A 22,566-nucleotide genomic window follows, 5' to 3' on the forward strand; every position below is an offset into this window, starting at 1 on the left:
TTCTCCTCTGGATAGTCTAGCTGCCTTATCTGCCTGAAAATTCTATCCCATGTGGTATGAGAACCTCAGTATCATCTTCAACTGCTATCGTTTCCTTAGCAGGGTATCTGGGTGGTTTAATTTTTGCTTCAGGAAAGCTTGGCTTCAGCCCATATCTTTATCCCGTTACAAGTTATGAAACCATAGATAAATTACATAATTTCTCCAAGCCTCATCTGTAATTGTAATCATGATGACTATTTAATTTATACAATTACTGTCATAATCAAATTAGACCATTCAGAGTGGGCACAAAGGAAAGTCTAATGTCCCTCCACTATCATTAAAGTAATGAACTGAAATCAGTAAAAAGTGAAGGTCAAAATGCTGATTTTAAAACTTGGTCAGATGATTTTCAGTAAATTAATCTTCAAGCTGTAACTGGATGCTAATATGAATATTAATAAGCCTGACTAACGATTTGTTTTACCTCTCATTGCTGCTTTTGTTTTTATATAATTAGGAACCACAAGCAATGACATCACAAAGAACGAGTCTGTCACTGCAAATGACACAATGACGAATCTTCCAACTGTCAATGCTATCTCAACTGTACAAAGTCCCCAACCCAAGAGTAAGTATGAGGATGTATGCTGAAGAGTCTGTTTAGCACAGTGAGCAGAACAAAGCCTCATAATGTCTCACAATGCCACAGTTGCAAAGGGACTGTATTTTCTGCATTTTTAAAGATTTATTTATTTGCATTGGAAAGGCAGAGAGGAGAGACACAAAAAAATGCTTCATCTATTGGGTCACTCCTCAAGCAGCTGCAACAGCCATGACTGAGCCAATCTGAACCCAAGGACCAGAAGCTTCTTCCAGCTCTCTTATGTGAGTGTAGAGCCCCAAGGTTTCTTACTGATTTCCTAGGCCACAGCAGAGAGCTGGATGGGAAGTGGAACAGCCAAGAACCAGTGCCAATATGAGGTCCTGGATGATGTAAAGCAACGGTTTAGCCACTAGGCTAGAGTGCCAGGCCCCAGGGCTTGCATTCTTATACTTATAGTCTCTCCCTACCAAATAGGAAAATGTTATAACAACCCTATTTTTTATGGTGTTCACTATAGCCACAAATGAGTGTGTATCAAGGAATATCTATTTAAAGCTGTGCAGTAATAATCTGTGATTCAATGGGACCACAAATGGCAGCAATGCCAACAAAACAGTAACATCTTAAAATGGGAAATTTATTAGAAAAACACAAATTTTGGAGTTTCAGGTGCCAATCCATATATTTTTATGGAAATGAGAAGAACCTAGAATACCCAAAACACTTTGTATAAGCAACAACACTGGAATCCTTACATAGATCAATTTCAACATACAATCTAAAGCAATAGTAACAAAAAATGGATCTCAAAAATATTATGCTCAGTTAAAAAAACCACTTATAAAATATGTCATGCAGCATAAGTTCACTGATATCAACTATACAAATAGGACATTTTCATAGTCACACAAAAAAGCCAAATGATTACCTGCAACCACTATTGTAAAACTAGATTGTGAAGTTGGATGCAAAACTCTATACATTCACCAAAATTATTCATTGTACAGTTAAAATGAATGAATTTAGTGATATCTAAATAATATTTATAAAGTTTGTCTTAGATTCATAAGAAAAGAAAATGTGGAGCTTAGGGAATCGAACTTCCTTTCTGAGTAATCTGCCCTACAAAATTCACACAGACACTGGAGCTAGCTGTGGAAACAGATACTGAAGTTTTATGAGTGAGTCTGAGACAGTCATGGTGATTCATGGGCATGCCTACAACATTTAGAAACAGGTACTGTGGAGAAATAGACTAGAACTAATAGACAAGAATGGAGAGGATGAGGATAGACCCAAAGAGTTAAATGAAATTATTCCTGAGACAGAGAGGAGCAGAACCTGCACCCCCCATGATTTCCGACATTGCGCTAATGTTGTCCATATGTTTTCCCACAATAAGCACCTCTCACATTCTAGTTTCTGTGATACAAATAGTCTGTTATCATATGTATTGCTAAAATGTACTGACTACAAAAGTAACTGTCAGAAATTCTTGTATTATTGGCATATCCATAGCCCTTACTAAAAAGCAATGAGGAATGACTCAGTCTAAAGCTCTTAAGAGACCTCCAAGGAAGAGAAAGACAGAAAATCAAAATCAACTCCTGTGTAGCAAAACATCAAGGGCACCATTCCCCCTTTCTATTGTAATCAACTTAATTTAGCACAGCATCAAAATGCTAGCTAGATTTCATACCACAATTATAAAATGATAATAACTTTTAGTGAGACAGAGCCCCAAGGAAGAATTCAGAAGATATGATCAGCTCTCTTTCATAGGAAAAGCATGTCCTTATAATAGTGTCTTCTTGTCTTTTGACAAATAGAACCCATTTCATGAGTAAATAACTGAAAGGAAATTTTAGCGAACCAAAAGTGACCCATTTCCTTGTATAATTATTTCTAATACATATAAAAATAAAACCATGTGTGTTTGTATATGTATACACATATATACATACATACATACATGTATCTGCAAAAGTTTCTGTAATTTCTGGAAGACTACATTCAAATAATTGATACTCTGCAATAAACACTCATCCATTCAGCCGATGAAGGAAATTTTGTTCATGGGCTGTAAGTTATTAAAATTAGAATTTATAGAGAAATATGTGTTTATTCCCATGAGTCACTTAAGATTCTTAGTTTCTCTGTGAATCATGAAATAAAATGCCCCCCACAGCTCAGGTCTAGGGCTTGCTGTCTTCATTTATCTTCTAAACACAGTTTGAAATTATTTTCTTCCACGTCATTAAAAAATATATCAGTCATTGCTTTAGAAAAAAAAAGGACCCTAGACAGTGTGATAATGAAATAACAACTTGTACCGCTGTTCTCCCCTCTTGTCATTTGACTATTCTGTTCCAACGTGAAGTCTTCCAGATAGGTATAGTGAAATTCCTTCCTTTGGCAGTCACTCTTCCCTGGAATTCCTTCCTTCTTCATGGTATGTTATGTGTAGGGCCAATTCTTAATGCACACATTTCTGCTGTGCAAGTGATGAAACCAAGATCTCTCGTCCAGATTATGGATTAGCAGAGTACCACCTTCATATATATATATATATATATATATATATATATATATATGCACACACACACACATCAAAAATTGACAGGATAGAAAACACAGAGGACAAAACTATAATAATAGAAGGTGTAATGTCTAAAGAGTCATCCCTATCTTTATTCAATGGTTAAATATTCGATGTCATATCAAGACTACAGTAAATACAAGTTTCACTTAGAGCAAAGAGCAATTGTATGCCACACTTTATTCTCCAGAAATATGGGATGCAGATAAAAGTAAAGTATGTTCTTAAAAACGCTCTCATCTTTTTCCATTCTCTGGGAATTGCATGTAACTCTCCCGTTTCATTGACTTCATTTACTTTTTTATTATTCCTCTAGAAAAAAAATCCAAATTTCTACAATTTTTAAATAGCAATCCTGATTGATTCAACACTTTGACTCCACAAGCAAAACAAACAAGCAAAAAACAAAAAACCAACGACGCAAAAAACAAAAAACCAACGACACAAAAAACTGTGTCTAAAATCAGATTTAAATAAAGGATAGCTGGAAGATTTTGTCTAACATTGACTTTAGTTTTTTGATTCTCAATCAGTTCTATCAGCAAGAAAGGTTTTGGCCAATTATTAATAAAAGGCACAAAGGTTTGAGGTTTTCTTTGTCTTCTAATCCTCTAAAACTAACAGTTGTTTCAACTGCATTCCCAAATGTAGCATTGTGCCATGTTCTGTAGTATTCTGATTAGTTATCAAAATTTGGAATAAATACCATACACTTTCAGTTTGGAGCAGCTTAATGGAAGCAAGAACCAGTTATCTAGTGAAAGAAGATGAAATTTCAAACCAGTTTTATAGTATCGGTCCCTCCTTAGAAACTTTCATTTCTCTCTGCTAATATTTGCAAATATGCAAAACAGAAATAATCATATCTCAAGGTAATACAAATATGTTAGCATCAGCATCTGAACTGCTTTACAAAATCAGTAATATCATTATCTAATTAGTTAATTAAATGGTGTTCAAATGTTTTCTTAAACATTTAGGCACATATAACTAGTATTATTTGTCAATATTAATATTTTCTGCTCTCATTCATTCATGCAGTATTTTCTGCAGTGGACCAACTCTGCTGTGTCCTAATAGCACTAAAATTGCAGCTCTAAAAAGACTAGAAATCTATGTTCATGGAGTGACATATCAGTAGGTGTTACGCAGCATTTCCCAGAGAGAGGGAGCTTCACCATTTGTAATATAAGTCCTGTTGTTGGGCTAATGAAGCAGGGTGATGGAGTGAGTGCCAAGAGACTAGCTAGGGCCAGCTGGAACAAATTTTCCAAATGGTAACATCTGCACAGAATGGGGTAGAAATAAGTATCAACTGCAAGAATGAGGACAAGAGAAAGGACAGAAACCAAAGTCAGGAAGAACCTTGTGACTTTACTCAACAGAAACACAAGGGGAGAAGGGTGAAAATAAGGGCCTCAAGGCTTGCAGATGGGAGGAGGTCAAGGTAGGGACTGTGTCCTGCAAAAATGTGCCTGCCATGGGTTGGAGAGAACAGAGAAGCACTCAAGCCAGTAAGTTTAGGTTTAAACAGTTTTCTAAGCATCACACTGCTGAGAGAGAGAAATGGGTGTTGGTGGTGAGACATTTTTGAATACAAGACAAATAAAGCTGGATCTGATGGAATAAAGGAAAGTAGAAACTAAAGAAAGGCCATTCATGCTTTGCCCTGACCAATATGCTACCACACCATTGATCCATGATTTTAAAGAGGCAGAGCTGAGGCCACTAGTTAAATTTGAAATTCTAACATAGACAGCCAAGTAATTATGCAAAGAAGACAAAAGGGCAATTTTTATACATCATTACTGAGCTTCTATTTGTTTCAAAATTGTTTTTCATGTTTTTCAAATGGCAGATCTGTACGTGCTGCATAGATTCAAGGTTCTGAAAAAGATCTCTGCCATTGCTTCCAGTGGCTTTTCTGGCAGACAGTCCTGTTGGGCTCTTGGTGATAAAGGTTTCCAACCATACGTCAGGGCCTTCTTGGCATCCCAAGTTCATGTGATGTCTTGTCTTAGTGGGATTGGTACACATTGCAGCTTGTTCATGCAACACATGCTGGAGGATCTACTGCTCTCTGTGATATCTCAGGGCATTCAAGACATGAGTCTGAACGAGGTACTCCAAAATAAGACTCAATGAACTATAGTACTCAAGCCAATCTAATTCCTTCTGATTTTTAAAAGAAAGCTTTATTGGAACACTGTGGTGCCCACATGTTATGTCATTGTATTTACACTAAAAACCAGAGTTAAGAAGTGATAAAATGACTCAGAGTCTAGGTAGCCTAAAAGATTTGGTATTTGATCCCAAGGAAAAAAAACTTGGTTCCTCCTCTAAAATTTCTTCTAAACATGAAACCTCATGATCTTATGTCTTGAAGAAAAATGAAACAGAAGTTAATTGTGCAAATCCATTTATCACTGAGTGTTTCATTTTGGTGTTTTTTCTCCTTTTCTTTCCTTTAAAGTTGAGAATGTGAGTTCAAGCACAACAGCAGAAATAATAGGTAAGTTTGTTTCCTCTTCTCTGGGTAAATTCATGAGTAAAAATCTCAAAACTGAGCCTAAGCAGACCAGTCAGTTTGAAGGCAGGATGAAATGATTTTAAAGTAAGTATTGAATGACAACAAAAATGTTTAGAAGAGCTTGGATAAAAAAGAAAAAATGCCAAGAAGAACATAAAAAGACACTTGTGAGTGATGTGAGTGAGGTGAGTGGAGCCAGTCCTGGAGCATGGTTAAAGCCTGTGAGATTGTCCTCTGAGCAGAACTCACTGTTCCTGGGCTGCTCCTAAGTCAGTGTACCCACTCCATGAAGTACAAAGTACTTTCTCTGTACTTTCTAACCAAATCTGGGCCTGGCGTCCTAAAGGATGGTGATAGAAACCAGAGCTAGCAATCTAAAATGTTATCATTCCCAGAAGTACTTAGCTTTAAACCATATGAATTTTGGATGGTGGGACAGATGAGACTGGCAGAGAACGCAGGACAGGAGTAGGGGAAAGAGACGTGGAGTTTTCCTCTTGTTTGGAAATCACAATTAAATGATTCTTCTTGGTGTGTACACAAATGACAAAATGCATAGGTTCCCAATCCTGATTTCCTTTTGCACAAGTCAGATAAAGATGTGAAATAAACTTAGAAAATTCTGCCATAAAAAAAAACCATGAGAGACTCTAATATCACTTATTTTCACAGCAAACATCCAGTTAGTATCATACTCTCTCTTCCACTTCTTGTACGAGACATTTCAAACACATCATTACGCTTTTCATGTGTACTTTTCAACTTATAGTAATTTATCTCTCTATTACAAAGCTACATATATATGCTCTAGTTTACCTCCTAGTTTAGAAATGGGCATCAACAAGCCAGGTAAAATAAACATAAAAACAGAGCACTAGAACCAAGGGAACTGATACCATCTGGGGGAGTGCTGCCTCTCTCTTTACTGATTGACTGGTGAGGGAAAGTCACAAGTTTAGCTCCCTTTAAGGACTGAAGCATCCTTCACTCTGTTTAGAGATGCAGATAAAAATGCCAACTATAACTTATTTTCAATGGAAGATGACACCCTTCTAGGGTATTATAGTTTTATTTACATAGTTAATAAGCTAGTTTATTTAAGTGGTTCTGTAAACTAGTTCTCATGAAACAGCTAACAAAATTTGCTGATTGGAATACTGGACTAGAAAGAACTGAACTAGTTCTACAAACCACAAGAAAAGCCTATCTCATTTCTTTATATTTAAACTTCAGATACATTTTGTTTTTAAAGAATAAGACCTAGATCAAGTAGTTGGATCCTTACTAGCCACCTGGCAGATACTGATTGAATTCGACACACTGGCCTTGCGTAATTTGCTTTTAGCTGTTTAAGGTATTTGGGGAGTGAACCAGGGAGTGGATGGAGTTCCAGGTTCCTGACTTTGACCTGGTCTAACACTGGCTGGCTGTTGCAGCCCTTTGGAGATTCAACAAACTAAACTGTTGGCTTCAGAACTATAGAGAATATTTGCCACCAAACAAAAGTAAGAAGGCTACAGATAAAGCACGTGTGGACATTTTGAGTTTAAAAATGTTTATTCTTTGTTAGGCAGGCATGTGAATTTAGTAAAGCATAGACTGAGTTTGGAAAGGGGCTGTAAAGACTCAGGTGATTTTATGGTTCAGTTATTAAATATCTGCAAAATTTTAGAAACTTTTTAAAAGGGTTCAACCTCAATTTGGACACATGCAGACTAAGAGATTTGGACAAGTCAGAATCAGCAAATGTGTGTCCTAATGCTGCCACTCAGCTCCTCTCACATACATAGCAGTCTCTGCCAATTGATCATGTCATATTTTTCTCAGATTTGGCTTCATAGCATTTCTTAATAGAACATTCCTCAGAGTTGCTGCCAGTACATCTGGGGTGGCACTCAAAATGAAAATGATTTGCCATTCTACTGAAAGAACATATCACTTCAAGCAGAGGGATACCATGACGATGATATTGGTTCCTTAGCTAGATGATTTCAGAACAAAAAGTGCACTTAGGCATTTTGTAGCAAAGATTAACCACTATTTGCAGCACCAGTATCCCTTACTGGAGCACCAGGTCAAGTGTTGGTTCCTCCATTTCTGACCCAGCTTCTTGTGAAAGCGCCTGGGAAGGCAGCAGATGATGGTCCAAGTGCTTGGTTCCCTGCCACCCACATGGGAGAGCAATTCCCGGTTCCTCGCATTGGCCTGACCCGTACCTAGCTGTTATGACAAATTAGAGAATGAATCATAGAATAATCATAGGATGAGAGTGCTCTCTGTTCCTTCTGTCTTCCTTTCTCTCTGCCACTCTGCTTTTCAAATAAATAAATAAAAATTCAATCTTCATTTCTCTTTAAGTGTACTTAGTGATAGGTGTTTATCCCAGAAGTTAGGACATGCGCATCCCCCAGCAGAGTGTTGAGTTCAAGTCTTAGCCTTGATTCCTGACTCCAGCTTTCTGCTAATGCATTCCTTAGTATGCAGCAGTAATAGCTCATATTGTTTAGATGCTGTCACCCAGCTGGGAGATCTGGACTGAGTTCCGGTTTTGGTTTCAGCTCAGTCCATTTCAGGCCAGCTATTGTGGGCATTTAGAAATTGAATTGATTGATAAGAACTCTCTCACCTTCTCTGTTGATCTCTCAATAACTACCCCCTTAAATAAATGTATTTTAAAAGTGCATTTACTAAGAGTTTTAGCCATCTAGTACAAGAATCAAACCATAGTAATTTTCACCAAATACTAATAGAAAAAGGAACAAATGGTAATAGAATTTAAGAGCTTACAAGAGGATTTTGTATATATTTCTGTTTGTGTTTTCAATGAATTTTTGTGCCAGGTTCTTGTTTTATCCTCATGTTTTGATGAAATTCAACCAAAGCTTATAGAAGTTAAAAAGTATGTGCAGATACTTTGAAGTGTTCATGGAAAAATAAAAGTAAAAAGAGTTTATTTTGGTGTCTACATAACATAGCCGTGTAAGTGAACTCTAAATATGGAACTTAAATTTTATTCTCTTAAATGTAAAGTCATTTTCTTTACTAGATTAAACTCAAAATGCTTGAATAGAAAGACCTAAACTTCAAACTACCATATCAATCTTGGCAAAACAAAAATATAAAAGAGTAAATATTCAAGATTGGTCGCAAACCATAGAATTTGGCCCCATCTTAATTAATCAAATAAAATACCTATTTTTAAAAATTCAAAGGATACGATGAAGCTCACAGAATAAAAAGGAGGCAAGTAGTTTCACAGATTCGGTATTGGCATCGGTGCTAGGAATAACAGAATCACCACATTCTAGAAAGGGCTAATGTAACAGTGCCCTAAGTCTGGAATACGAAGGGTCATTTTTTATGGTCTTGTGAAATGAGGAAAGGGTTTTTCCCCAGAGAAATAGTTTGTTTCTCTAAAGAAGAAAAAATGAAAGCATTTGCAAGGGCAAATGGCACCCACATGTTCTGATGAAAATTTTAAGCCCAGTGGTTTCGTTTTACCCCAGCAGGAAGTGGTCATTTGAACCACTGCTGGTATAGATTGCTTTAGTCTGGTCTCCAGAGAAGCAGAATTCAAGATGTAGTTAAAGGCATAAGGTTTGTGGGACAAAACACCAATGTCGGAAAATGGCAAGGGCACTGGGAAAGACATCAGACTGAGAAGCATGTGTACTCCAAAGGAAAGACAGGGAGGCATCATCTCGCATTGCCATGCACTCCAGGGAAGATTCAGGAAGGCCATCAGCAAACCCTCTGGGCCAGCTCCTTCTTTAGGGAGCTCATATCTCCCAACAGATATACCTTAGAGTTCCTAACAGCTCACAAGTGGCTGGGAGCAAGCTTCCATGCAAACACTACCAAGGATGTCAGAGAGCAGGTGGAGAACCTACGACGCTTATACTGTTTCATGAGGGATTCTGTGAGTTGCCTTCTCATGAGCTCCAAAGCTGCCAGGACATCCAGAAAGCCTCCTGTCCTTAAAACTCCAAATGAATCATCAGGTGATTGGTTTATAGCAATAGCCAGCTCTGTGCCACTATCAGATACTGATGTGATAAACTTGGAAACATATTATTACAACAGACTTGGCTCTGCCAGTCACCTCAAACCTGACCTGACATTGACAAAGTGGATTTATGTTGTGACACACCATATCTACAACTTAGTAATCACTACAATCTCCAGAACTCAGCGTCCAAAAGCAGACTGTGATGAACAACATACCCTGCAGTTTCTCTGGCTCCTAACTAATGAAAAAAGTTTTTTTTTATGTGAAAGTTTTGAAATGTGTGTATATAAACTGTTTTTAAAATCAAGTGGAAAATATCTGAGTGATTATGAGTTTTTTTAAATGGCATAAAAATTAACCTACTTCTTTTTGTTCTGTGAATGTTTAAGTGCCCTTATACTTTGTGCATGTATTAATACTAAGCCTTAATTTGAGCTGCCTAAAATCATTTTTACTCATTTAGTTTTCTCAATAATGCTGTGATATAATATCACAATCTTGCTCTATAACCTCAGTCTAAATATGGGGAAACTCAGGCAAAAAGCAATTAAGTGACTTGCTCATAATTACATTAAGTTCTAGATTCAGATCGGGATGCTGGCTCCAACTGAAATTGGAACCATGCTGTTAACCACTCCTCCACATCTCTACCATATCGCCTCTGACAACATAGTTGGGGAGGAATGTGGAATAAAAGAATCTCAGCAGAACCCAAGAAGATTATTAGCTCTGAGCACAGCATGAATCCCTCTACCTTAGTAACACAGAGAACAACAGCAGGTTCACAATTTGTGAATTCAGCCAAGTAACCTAATTTTAGCAATCTGATCATGCAACATGACAAGATTTCCTACCATTGGGTCACAACTAGTATGCTAAAAAACGAATAAAAGAAACTAGAAAATAAAATAGCAACTGTGTGTGTACAAGATTGAGAAATGATTTCAAAACTGGAAATTGTTGCCAAAAGATAAACAAAAATGTGAAAGTTGTTTAAGGAGCCACTCAAACTTACTGTTGAGAAAGGTTAGCTCTATTGCTACTTCTGGATGGCTGGCAGTCACCACGAACCTGACAATGCACATTGGAGTGAAGCATCTGGATGTGTCGTTGCCTGATCCAGAGAGGTGATGCTCGGTCACAAGGTTGCTGCATGGCCTCTCTATGAGACAGTAATCAGACCAGACAGGAGATCTTAAAAAAATTAACATATAGGCAATCCCAGGAGGATTAATCCCCTTGGCTATTTAATCAGCCATTTTATTCTCTACCAACACAAGCAAAAGAGCATTTGTGCCTCACTAAAGCACTTGGCACAGCAAGCAGCAACGAAAAGCATCGGGTTTCAGTTCATTCTCACTCTTTCATTTATTATTCCTTTTTCTGCCTGCTTGGTACACTAGGCTGGCACTTTTCTTTGTTCTTGTGGGCATGTATCTATAGCTTCCTCCCACAGACCTCTTACCAGGCAGGGACGGTACAGACTCTAAACATTCTTCCCCCACAGATGTCAAAAAAGTCTGAGCGTGGCAGGTTGTGCTGAATTGTGGGTGGCAAAGGAGGAAAGAGTGAGGGCAATCATGGAAATAACAATGTCTTTGACGCAATTATCTGTGGTTTCAGGCCTCCTGAGGAGCTGCAGTCATCAGAGATGCCTCTTCGCTCAGCCCAGCAGTCCCTACCACACTCCTGCTGGGGCAGGCACGCTCTGTGGGGTTTGGTGACAGTTATGGCGTTTGCCTTCCAGAAGCTGGCAATTGTATCAAGACAAGGCAAACAGGCATGTTGCCAAGGAAAAGGAATTCATTTTTAAGTGATTTTCTACATGTGAATTCCATTTTTATCCCAAATTCACAAGAATAAATGCCATAAACTTTTTAAACCCTTATTTTCACATCCTTTTTTTCCCCTCAAAACTGTGGGTTCTGAATAATACATTTTTATTTGTAGTTTCTGTTTCAGAATATTAAACAAATGAATACTAATAACAGTAAGTGTATAATGACATTTTCCTTGGGTGAAAAGAGCTTGGACAGTGGAGGAGGCACACAGTATAAACAACGGCTGAGCTGGAGGAATGGAAATGAAAGCATCCTCTGTATTCTTTCCCATTCCATCTAACCAAAGCCACAAATGCAATCTTTTCTTCTCTCCTATGTCACTCTTAAAGTATTATGATAGAAAAAAATCACTATTGCCCAAATTTACAATACCTGAAATGTGAGTAATGCTTTTCAATAGATGTATTCCACAAGAATCTAATGCAGCATGTAATACAGGCTGTAGTCTAGAGTAAGAATTTTCTTGGCCAATTTGTGAAAATGAAATAATGATACCTAGGTTTTGTGGTTACAAATTTAATCATCTTTCCAGGAGAACTAAATGATCTCACTGTTCAGTATTATGACAGCATGTGTCCTATCATTCAACAGTAAATAGCTTCCACAGATCTTCAGTAATGCAACCAGTTTGAATCTGCACAGCCATTCGTTATGAAGAGGTAATGTCATTGTCTGACTCCGGCTTTGTGATTTTTCTCAGTTAACACTCCACACCCAGCTGGATCAGTTACTGAATCCAAGACATCACCTTCATTGTCATTGGTAATAACAACTCCAGACATCATCTTTTCATCTCCAGGTAGGATTTCTTGGTGCCTGAGTGCAACCTTAACAAGAAAGCCTTAGCAGCCTTGAGTCAGAAAACAGAGCTCTCCCACAAGGACATAGAACTGCTTGCATTGGGAACACCATATGTGTCACTTGCAGATGCTTCTTGAAGTGGAGGTGGAGGGAAGATTGTAGAGATTGCTTACATTAACCCAATTGACTTGTCTTTTTCTTTTTTAAAATATCAGGTACTGAGGATGGAAAGAACATGAGTGCTTCATCAGCAAAAACCTCCTATTCCAGTGAGTAAAGGCGTATCTTGTTTTATGGCAACAGAGAAGTTGGTAAATAGGTATAAATGGGAAGGATCAGAGTATGCACAGCTTTTTCTCTCAATGTCACTGAATCTTTGGTTCCACTATGCTCACATCCAACTGTTGCATCCATGAGAGTTCCCTACAAGTGAATCAGGTCTCCAGGAAGACATGGTGAAATACTTTGTTTACGACCGAACAGCTTAACAATTACGATCAAGGACCAAGGCTAAATCTTGAGACTAGTTTCAGACAAACCAAAGCACACAGAGATCCACATAAAATAAATTATATTCAAATGACCAAGTTGCATATTTTGAATCCATTCCACTTTTATTTGTTTACTAAAATATAGTGAGTATAAAAATAGACCAAAAATGAATTTTTACTGACAGAACTTTATCCTAACATTAAAAATGACTTTAAATAAATGTTACATTTTAGCTCAATCATATATGAGGGTTCTTCATGAAACCACACTGAAAAGATGTATAATGAAAAAAAAGCACAAATTTCATAATTTTTGAAGCAAGCTACACATATCATTTAATTCAATATTTATATGAAGTTTTTGAAGCAGTGCTACATGCTTGCTAAAATTGCATACAGGATACTTAATAATTTTAATGGTGATTATAAATGAAATGAACTTATGTGAATGTGGAATCATAAATTTTTAACTTAGGTTTAGTAAAGCCATCCCATTAAATAACTTAACATAGAAATTTTTGACCTGCTATTTCATGGTACCTACATTTTAGAGACAATAAAGATCTCATCGAAGGACTGTTATGAAATCAGCAGAACATAATTAGAACAAATATGTAACCCTGAGAGTGGACTCATAAACTACCCTATGAATCAGAGAATTAGTCACTTCCTAATAAATTTGCTGAGTGCAGCGCAAAAAGATGGAATAACTAACTACATAATAACTTTGATTTCTCTCCCTCTGTTTTTAAGAGGGGACTTCAAGATGATAAAAGATACATATAGTCTCAGACTTTTATTTTGAAATCCAGGTTTGTCTGAGGTTTTTTGTATTATGCATTTCCCATGAATTTTGGAGGACCGCACATATCCCTATGCTTTGCCTTCATGACTGGTGTTTCCTTGGGAACTGACAGTTATAAAAGAAGATAGGTAATAAAACAAAAACCACAGGGAACCCCTCTGTTCATAACAAGAGAAAAAATTCACCCTACGTTATTGCAGCAGCTCTGTTTTCCCCAAACACACATGCGCACACATGCGCATTGAATCCTCTTGCTTGAATCCTGTGGCTCACTTAAGGACTCCTATTTACTACAATATTTACGTACATTATTAATGACTTTGTAGTTTTGTGATTGTGTTATGGAAAGATATTTGTGAGTTTTTCAGAAAAGCAGCAGAGGGGCTACAGCTCTCTTAGGTGGGGTAACATGTACAAGCATGCCACAGGCTTCCTTAGAGGAACTTAGAGGACATTTTTTGCCTCTCAGGGCATCCATTTCCTCATTCCTTGAGTCTCCAGGAAGATGGGGGATTGTCTCTCTAGGTTTGAAGTCTTGTTTCAGAAAGGCTACAAGGCTGACATCAAGTGGACACATCAGAAATGACAGCTAGAGAAAAACCCACGAATTAGATAAAGCTTTCAAACCCAAGATGATGTCTAAAGGCTAGAAAAACCTGCATGCTTTTTCTCAGTGAATGTGAAAACACAGTAGCCACTCTGACAGTGTTCCTCCTGTTTCTTAGGTGTGATTTTGCCAGTGGTTATTGCTCTGATCGTAGTGACACTTTCAGTATTTGTACTGGTGGGTTTATATCGAATGTGCTGGAAGACAGACCCAGGTAGGTAACAGTGTTCTGTTTCATTTTCCTTAAAGGCAAATATATATATACAGTCTAAATTACAGTTTAAGTGCTTAAAAGGATGGAAGCATTACAGCCACAAATAAAAATCATATTGCTTGATCACAAAATTAGAGGGGAAGAGAAAAACTGGTTAAAGTTGAGGGGGCGAATCGGGGGCAGCACCATGGCTCAACAGGCTAATCCTCCACCTACCCGGTTGCACCACTTCCCATTCAGCTCCCCGCTTGTTGCCTGGGAAAGCAGTGGAGGATGGCTCAAATACTTGAGCCACTGCATCCACATGGGAGACCCAGAAAAAGCTCCTGGCTTCAGATGGACTCAACTCTAGCCAGAACTGATTTGCAGTAATTTGGGGCATTAAGCCATAAATGGAAGATCCTTCGCTCTTACTTTCTCTCTCTACATCTACCTGTCTAATAAAAAGAAATAAAACTTTAAAAGTAAGAAGAGGCAGGATGAATCTTTATAGGTGAATACCAAACATTGACAGATCTTATTCATGAAAGAGTATCTGATTTTGTGGGTTGTCAGAGAATGGAGTAGCAAATAGGACACAGAATGGTGTCCAGGAATTCAGTGTCGGGGCTCACACTCACAAAGTTCTGTGACTTACTTCCCTCTTGGGGAGCACAGATTCCTCCCATTGAAGGGATTGGTACAAATTTTGTTCTTTATTTATATAAAATTTCCTTGTTAGAATAGACAACCAATGGGAAATTTGCAGTGATAACCTGGGAGTTCTCATGGACTCCATACCTAGCTTCCCTTTTTACTAATATTTTATGTTTGTCAAAAATAATGAAGCAGTATTTTAAGGACTTTTACTAAGTTCCCCACTGTGGTCAGATTTCTTTCTATCTCTATTCAATCTTGTTTTTCTGTTCCAGTGTTTTTGTTCAAACCTTTACCTGGCTTCTCTTTCAGCTCCCATAATTCAGCAGTTCCCTTATATTACATAACTATCTTTCTTCCTATTTTAACTACCTCAGCAATGCTTCTTTCCATGTCTGACTCTGCCCTGGTGATGTTGAGCATCATGGATCTATGACTGTTCATAATCCTTCTAGAATTTCCACCTTACCTTCAAGTATTTATAACAACTCCTTTCCAGTATACCCTAGAAGATTCAGCCCAAACACCAATTTACTTTTTTCTTTCTATGACACAGCACCTCTTCAACCACAGTGGATTGTTTCTCTAAGTGTTATTCAACAGAAACTGATGGTCACATTCATCATACTAAACTGCAGCTCATCTTTCTGTGGCAGCCTCTCCTGCACACCCGACAAGCACTGCAAGCCACAGTTCACCCACTGTTTACAGGGCATCATGCCTGGGATACAGCAACCCTTGGCTGTATGCTTGTGGCATGCAGTTTTATAACATCCATTAAAATAGAATCTTACATTTCTCTGCTTTGATTCTAAATATTTCACTAGCAAACCTCTAAGTTCCATAACCTGTTCAAAGCTAAACAGCAGTTTTTTGAAATGCTTTAATTTTTATTTTTAATTACTAATTTTTAAAAAGTCACATAAGCTACTCCATGCTTTCATTGGCTCGTGGACACTGTGCCCCCAGAACAGTGATGCTGCTGTTCCCAAAACCAACCACAGAATGGACACGGGTGGGAGACCAAAGCAGCAGTGTTCGCTTTAGCTTCTGATGGACAACAAGAAGAAAACAATCAGCATTTTCTTCTTTTGGTAGTGAGCGTATCAACTTCTTGACCAAGTCTGAAATATGTCTCTTTGCCCAGCCACCAGAGAGGAAATAGCATTTTTCTAAATCAGCTTAATTACTCTGAGTTTTCAAGCCACCAATCCTTCTTGTTACAGACCAACAGCCATAGACTTGGAAGCCTGTGGGTGTTGAGCACATAGGTTAGGTAAACATTCGTATGTGAAATCCATTCATAAAAAGCACTCAAACTGAAAATTTTCTTTGCCTAAAAAGATCTGAACATATATTATTAGAAAGTTAACATTTTTCCATTGAAGGAAACACTGAATGTATAAAATTTCTACCTCAATGTGAAGTTATTTGGAAGACACACAGTGCTTTAAAACAAGTTTGGCAGCTACATGAATAGCCAAATCTACATGGCTACTGTTGACTTTGCTCTGCAAATAGATTTTATAGGATTGTTGCCATTAAGTTAACACCATTAAACACCCTCAATTAACCCATCTTCAAGGATGTGAGTGAGGCTTTAGTAAGTTAAAAAATTGATAAACTCATTCTGCCTGCTGTGAAAAAAATAAATAAAAGATTTTGGTATAAAACTAAGCTTATATAGATGTCATTAATGGTAGGCGGAGCTTCAACTCAAATAAACATGGTATATATGCACAGTAGTCTGTTCACAACCTTATATTTGTTAATTAACCCAGAATTCTATTACAGCACCCTAAGGAAAAACATAAACATGAAAACTCAGTTTTAAACAGGACTATGATCATCAGGGTGATACAGTTAACACAGGCAGGAATTCAACAACATTGTTAAAGTTCTACTGATTAAGAAAAGATCAGATGCAAGTGGTAAGCACCATGTGAACTACTGAAAAAAATTAGATATAAGGAGTAAGAGTTGTGATGCTGTACGCTAACTAAAGTGACAGAAATACAATCACCTGAAATATTAGAGGATTTTAGGTCTTTATAAAATTATAGTCAAAGAACATATTCCAATGAGAGGACCTGGATTAGATATGAAAAGTCACTCAAGGGACAGGAGAGGAGTGGCAAAGGAATATAACCAAAACAAAATCAGAAATATAGCAGGGGGTCCTTAAACAATCACATTTAGACACTTGGCCTAATGGAAAGTTTGACCACTGACATCGACTGCTGGGAAGGCTGTGTTCTTCCTCACAGTGAGTCACTCTGCATTCTCACTGTAAACCCAAGGTGTTTTCTGCCTACACAATCACAAGGCAGCCTGGGAAGCAATACAGAAGATTTGTTACAGTTTGAGGCTTCAGTGACATTTTGCAGGGCACTTTTGAGAGGCCAAATCAGTGGATTTAAGATGCAATTAGAAACAATAGCCACATGTAGCTCACCACAATTTCAGTGATTTGTGCCCCAAGAAAGCAGTATTTTAAAGGAAAGTATAAAATTCAACTCTCTAGTCTAAAAGGTAATTCAATACTTGAGGAGAAATTTTTTCAGAGACACCGAAATGTTTTTAGTCATTTTGTGGTATGTGTGGGTTGTGTGATAGTAGACAATAGTTTCTCATCATAATTGAAATTGTGGGAACAAAATTAGTCCAGAACTAAATTTAATGGGGCTGGCCTAATGAGAATCATCTTGTGAGTGTCAGCATAAATATTAATCATTCATACCTGGGGGGACGTTTGTGAGCAAGAAAAATAATTTAAAAATGGTTGGTTAATCTCTATCTGGGAAGCAGTGGGGATCTCTGGATTTTGGTAGCTAAGCGCCTTGCAACACTAACAACAGTTCTCTTCTCTTCCCAGGAACACAGGACAATGGAAATGATCAGTAAGTAAGGCTACATCACTGCTTTATGGAAGGAAAGTGATTGATCTATTACTTATACACTTAGTATTGCTATCTATGGAAATGTTTAAAGAAGGCATTGTGGATGGGATTTGATTGTGGATCAGAGCTCTCCCTACCAGCAGGGAAATTCTAATTCATTGATAAAATTGATCACAAGTTGGAAAAAGTGATTAAATGTAAAATAAAAAGACAAAACAGAAAAACAGAAGACTATACTTATGAGGGAAAATATTACAGAAGACATTTCTTGAGCTTTAAGATAGTTTTCCTAATAAAATTTTCAGTGCAAAATTAAAGAGTATGACTGTATTTTGGGCAAACTCTGAGTGTCTTTGCCTTATTACAGATTATTAATCTATGTGGACTTTATTAAAACAAAGTACTTAAAAACCCAGGCAACTATCATGTCATGGTGCTTTGAAGGAAATATGATGAATTCCATGGAAAAATCAAATACTAGGGTTAGATTTTCTTTGTTGATCTGACTTTGTAGTTTGGCTTTACATAAGTATCTTTTTTATTTCATCCGATTTTAAACTTTAGAAATAATATCCCCACATTTCCTATTCATCTGAATTAGAAGTGGAGGCTCTAGTGAGGTTCAAACCAGAATCAGATCAAGGTTTGACACTATTTGGAACTTGAAAATGAATCAGTAGAAACCTTGGTTAGAATAGACACTTCACTAAAGTATCTTATGATCTCCTGAACAGGAATTATCTCCAAAACTCAGCATCATACTCCAAGTTTATTCTTTTTCATAATTCGTAACTGGGAATGTGCAATGTGGTCCTTGTCACAGGGGTTTAATGTGGCTTAAACAGATGTTTTAGTTTATCTGGTGATTGCCACTATAACATCATGATAGGGATTATTGATTTGATTTCATAAGAGATGGAAAGTGCCAAAATACTATTTGTGAAAAAATATAGGTTTTGCCATAGAAACACACAACTATGCACAGGCCTGTGTATCTTCTTCACTCTGTTTATGTCACAATGGCCTTGGTTCACAGACATGTAACGCTAATCACTGTGGTGTTAATGTTTTCTGTTTCAAATAGACCTCAGTCTGATAAAGAGAGTGTGAAACTTCTCACAGTTAAGACTATTTCTCACGAGTCTGGTAAGTTTCCAGGTGTTTACATGAAAAATAGGTATTTCAAATCTAACCACAGCCTTGGACTGGCTTCATGGAACATGGTCAAAATTCATAACTTCTTTAGAAATAATTCAGTAACTATAAATAAATACAAATTCTCATATTAAGAAAAACTGAGGCATTGCATTTGACATAAGGCTTAAATTACCCCCTTGGGATACTCATATCACTTCTCAGGGTGCCTCGCTGTAAGTCCTGGCTCTGCTCTGGATTTCTGATTCTTGTCAATTAAAACCCTGAGCACATGATGATTAAGTGCTTGGATCCTTGCTATCCACGTGGAGACTGGTATTGAATACCTGAATCCTGGCTTCAGCCTGGCCTAACCCTGGTTATTGTGGGCATTTTGTGAACCAGCGAATAAAAGTGTGTGTGTGTGTGTGTGTGTGTGTGTGTGTGTGTGTGTGTGTTTCTCTCTTTTTTAAATAAAATTTTAAATAAAATGATTTTGAGAATAATGCTGATTTTGATGAACCTATTGGACTAGTGGCCCTTATGGTGGGTAGATGTGCTCAAAGGAGTGGACTCAATTCCAATTTGCAGCAGTGGCAAGAAGAGCACTGTTTGTGCATTATTTTCTCATTGCTGTTGTTTTACTTCATTTTTAGTGATGGCTATGCATAGCCAGCTGGAACCAGGCTATGTTTATCAGCCAAAATGTAAATCACGTTTTACATAATTTCATATAATTTTAATTGAGCTTCCACTAAAGATAAAACACAATTTCCTGTTGATATAATTTGCATTTGTGTTTCTAATTTCTTAATTATATTCGTTTGATTTGAAACATAAAACTTTCAAAATAAAGATAAGATTTGCATGAGTTATGTTTATGTGAAGAACAATGAAAAATTACACGCTGAACAGCTTTTAATAAAAGAAGCAGAAGTGGGCACTTTGCTCTTCAGGACAGCTGCATTGCATATCAGAGTGTCTAGTTTGAGTCCTGTCTCCACTTTCAACCCAGCTTCCTGCTAGTGTATATCCCAGGAGGCAGCAAATGAGAGCTCAATTATTTGGGTCTTTGTTGCCTCATGGGAGGCTCAGATTGGGTTCCTGGTTCTTGGCTTGGCTTAGCTATGCCCTGACTGTTGGGAGTTTTGAGGGAGTGAACAAGCAGATGGCTCTTTATCTCACTATCTTTCAAGTTTAGTAAAAGTAAGTAATAAGAATAAAAAGTGAGGGTGGGAATTTGTCCCAGTGGTTATAATATCACCTGGGGTGCTCACTCCACCTGGGAATGCCTGAGGTTGAACCTGGACTTCACATCTAATGTCATGTTCCCTGGGATGCACTGGTAGTAGCTCGAACACTATGACACATGGAAGACCCATCTGAATTCTGCTTTCCTGGATTGGCTAGATCTACCTTTGGCTGTTGCAGAGGCTTGGGAAGTAAACTATGAGATGGAGGATCTCTCTCCATCCATCTGCCCTTGCAGGAAAATAAATATAACAAATTAGCAAAAACATGGTGCTTTTTTCTGTTCTTAGTTGACTAGTTATCTAAAATTACTACTATAAATGCCATTAAAAACTGTGATTCAAATGTTGTATTAAACCAATACATTACAGAATTGATTTCCTAAATTTATTTTTAGAGAATAATCTCAGGGTACTTATATTGAGATCTTCAGAATGATAAACTACCTTATAAATATTTACAGTAGCTAAAAATAATTTTTCAATACAGAAAACGATATTTTCCCCAATTAAGAGCAAGACATTAATGCCAGAACATGGCCCCATATCATAGGGAAAATTCAAGCCAGAATTAAAACAGGCAGACAGCAGATTGAGGAACAAGGCACACAGAACCCGCTCAGGTACACCAAAGCCTTCGTGTGAGTAGTTTCATTTTAAGAGAAATCTTTATTTGTGTTTCTATTTTCCTTACTTATGCACACTTCCGTTATTTCTGTGTTTTTCATTCTCTTAGGTGTAGCCACCTGAAACGGCAAAGAAACAAACTTTATTGAGAGAATAGTTAGAAATACCCACGGGTGTCTCCTGGCTGTTCACCAACTTTGACTAAGTAACCAAGACCATACTACTGAGTCAGGGAAAAGGGCTGGAGATGGGGCAAGTAGCCTAAGTGGGAAGTAATCTTCAGTAAGCTCATAAGGGAACTGAAGCATGATTACATCACCAAACAAGAAAAATTTCTCTAATCAGCCTGAAGTTGCAGGAGTGTCCCAATCTTTTCATGTGTTCCCCCTTAGGTACTGATTCAAACACTGCAGTGGCCAGGGTTCTTCATGGTGGGCAGGGTGTTAACCAGGACCTGGAAGTAGCTTCTGTGTAGCTTATGAAGAAAGGGCTGAGATCATAAAAACTTGCGATTTTCCATTACCCATTTCTATCTAGTTGATACCAGCTGGGACCAAGAACCTAGCTTCCAGAAGAGCAAAACCTCTAATTAAATAGCTGACTCCTCTTTGAGACCCAAGAAAATTCTCCAGAGACTTTCCCCACTTGTGCAGTAACTGCAGTCACCAGTGTAGTAGATCATGACAGGGAGGATAAGTAGGTCTTCCCTTCTCCTCCTCTGACTCTCTTACTTTCATCTGTGACTAACTGGGTCACAGTTCTAAGGAGGAAATATCACAAAAATAGCAAGATACAATTGCTGATACTTTTATTTCTGACAACTTCAATGTAGGAATTACAATGATTGTTAGCAAAATAGCCTCTCAAAAGTCAATCCAACTGAGTAACAGAGAAGATATTTGGTGACAAAGCATGACCAGAATTGATGATGCAGAGTAGTGATCGGTAATTCAACATCTCAAACGTACTGTTTTCCAAATGCCTTTTCTACTACTGCACCTTTTATAAAAGTCGATCATTAGTTGCACTTGATGGATCCTAAAAATCTAGCAAACAACGCTCTTCCCATGGTTTTTTAAAACTGATTTTTTTAACAGTGTTCACTCTATTAGAAGATAATTCTTTTAGAGAGTTGTTTCCTTGGAAGGAAACATTACGGAGAGGAAATGACAGAGAGGGCTCTTCCATCCATTGGTTCGCTTCCCAGATGGCTCAGTAGCCAGGCTGGATCAAACTGAAATCAGGAGCCAGGAAACCCATCCAAATCTCCCACGTGGGTGGTGGGGCCTAAGCACTTAGGACACCTTGACCTGCTTTTACAGGAGCATTAATCAGGAGCTAGTTCAGAAGATGGAACAGCAGAGACTCCAACTGGTGTTCATAAGAGATGCTGATGTCACAAGTGGTAAATTAACCTGTGCAACACAGTGCTCCAACTTTGGATTGTTATTGCTATTTTTCCTAGGAATCTTTTACCCAGTACAGACATCTTTTCTAAAATATAGCTAGAACAAAATTTGAAACAATTAGTTT

The 22,566-nt window shown here is 37.6% G+C and overlaps 1 protein-coding gene across 1 annotated transcript in view; it reads left to right on the forward strand.

The window, feature by feature from the left end:
* EMCN (endomucin) overlaps positions 1–22,566 on the forward strand; it is an 81,698-nt gene that overhangs the window by 53,556 nt on the left and 5,576 nt on the right. The window contains exons 4-10 of the mRNA XM_012929558.3: positions 503–613; positions 5,662–5,700; positions 12,269–12,367; positions 12,585–12,638; positions 14,391–14,486; positions 17,998–18,022; positions 19,107–19,168. Coding sequence (XP_012785012.2) covers positions 503–613; positions 5,662–5,700; positions 12,269–12,367; positions 12,585–12,638; positions 14,391–14,486; positions 17,998–18,022; positions 19,107–19,168 — 486 coding nt within the window. The remainder of the gene's footprint in view (positions 1–502; positions 614–5,661; positions 5,701–12,268; positions 12,368–12,584; positions 12,639–14,390; positions 14,487–17,997; positions 18,023–19,106; positions 19,169–22,566) is intronic.

This window comes from Ochotona princeps, chromosome 7 (assembly GCF_030435755.1).
Source record: "Ochotona princeps isolate mOchPri1 chromosome 7, mOchPri1.hap1, whole genome shotgun sequence".
NCBI classification, from domain to species: Eukaryota; Metazoa; Chordata; class Mammalia; order Lagomorpha; family Ochotonidae; genus Ochotona; species Ochotona princeps.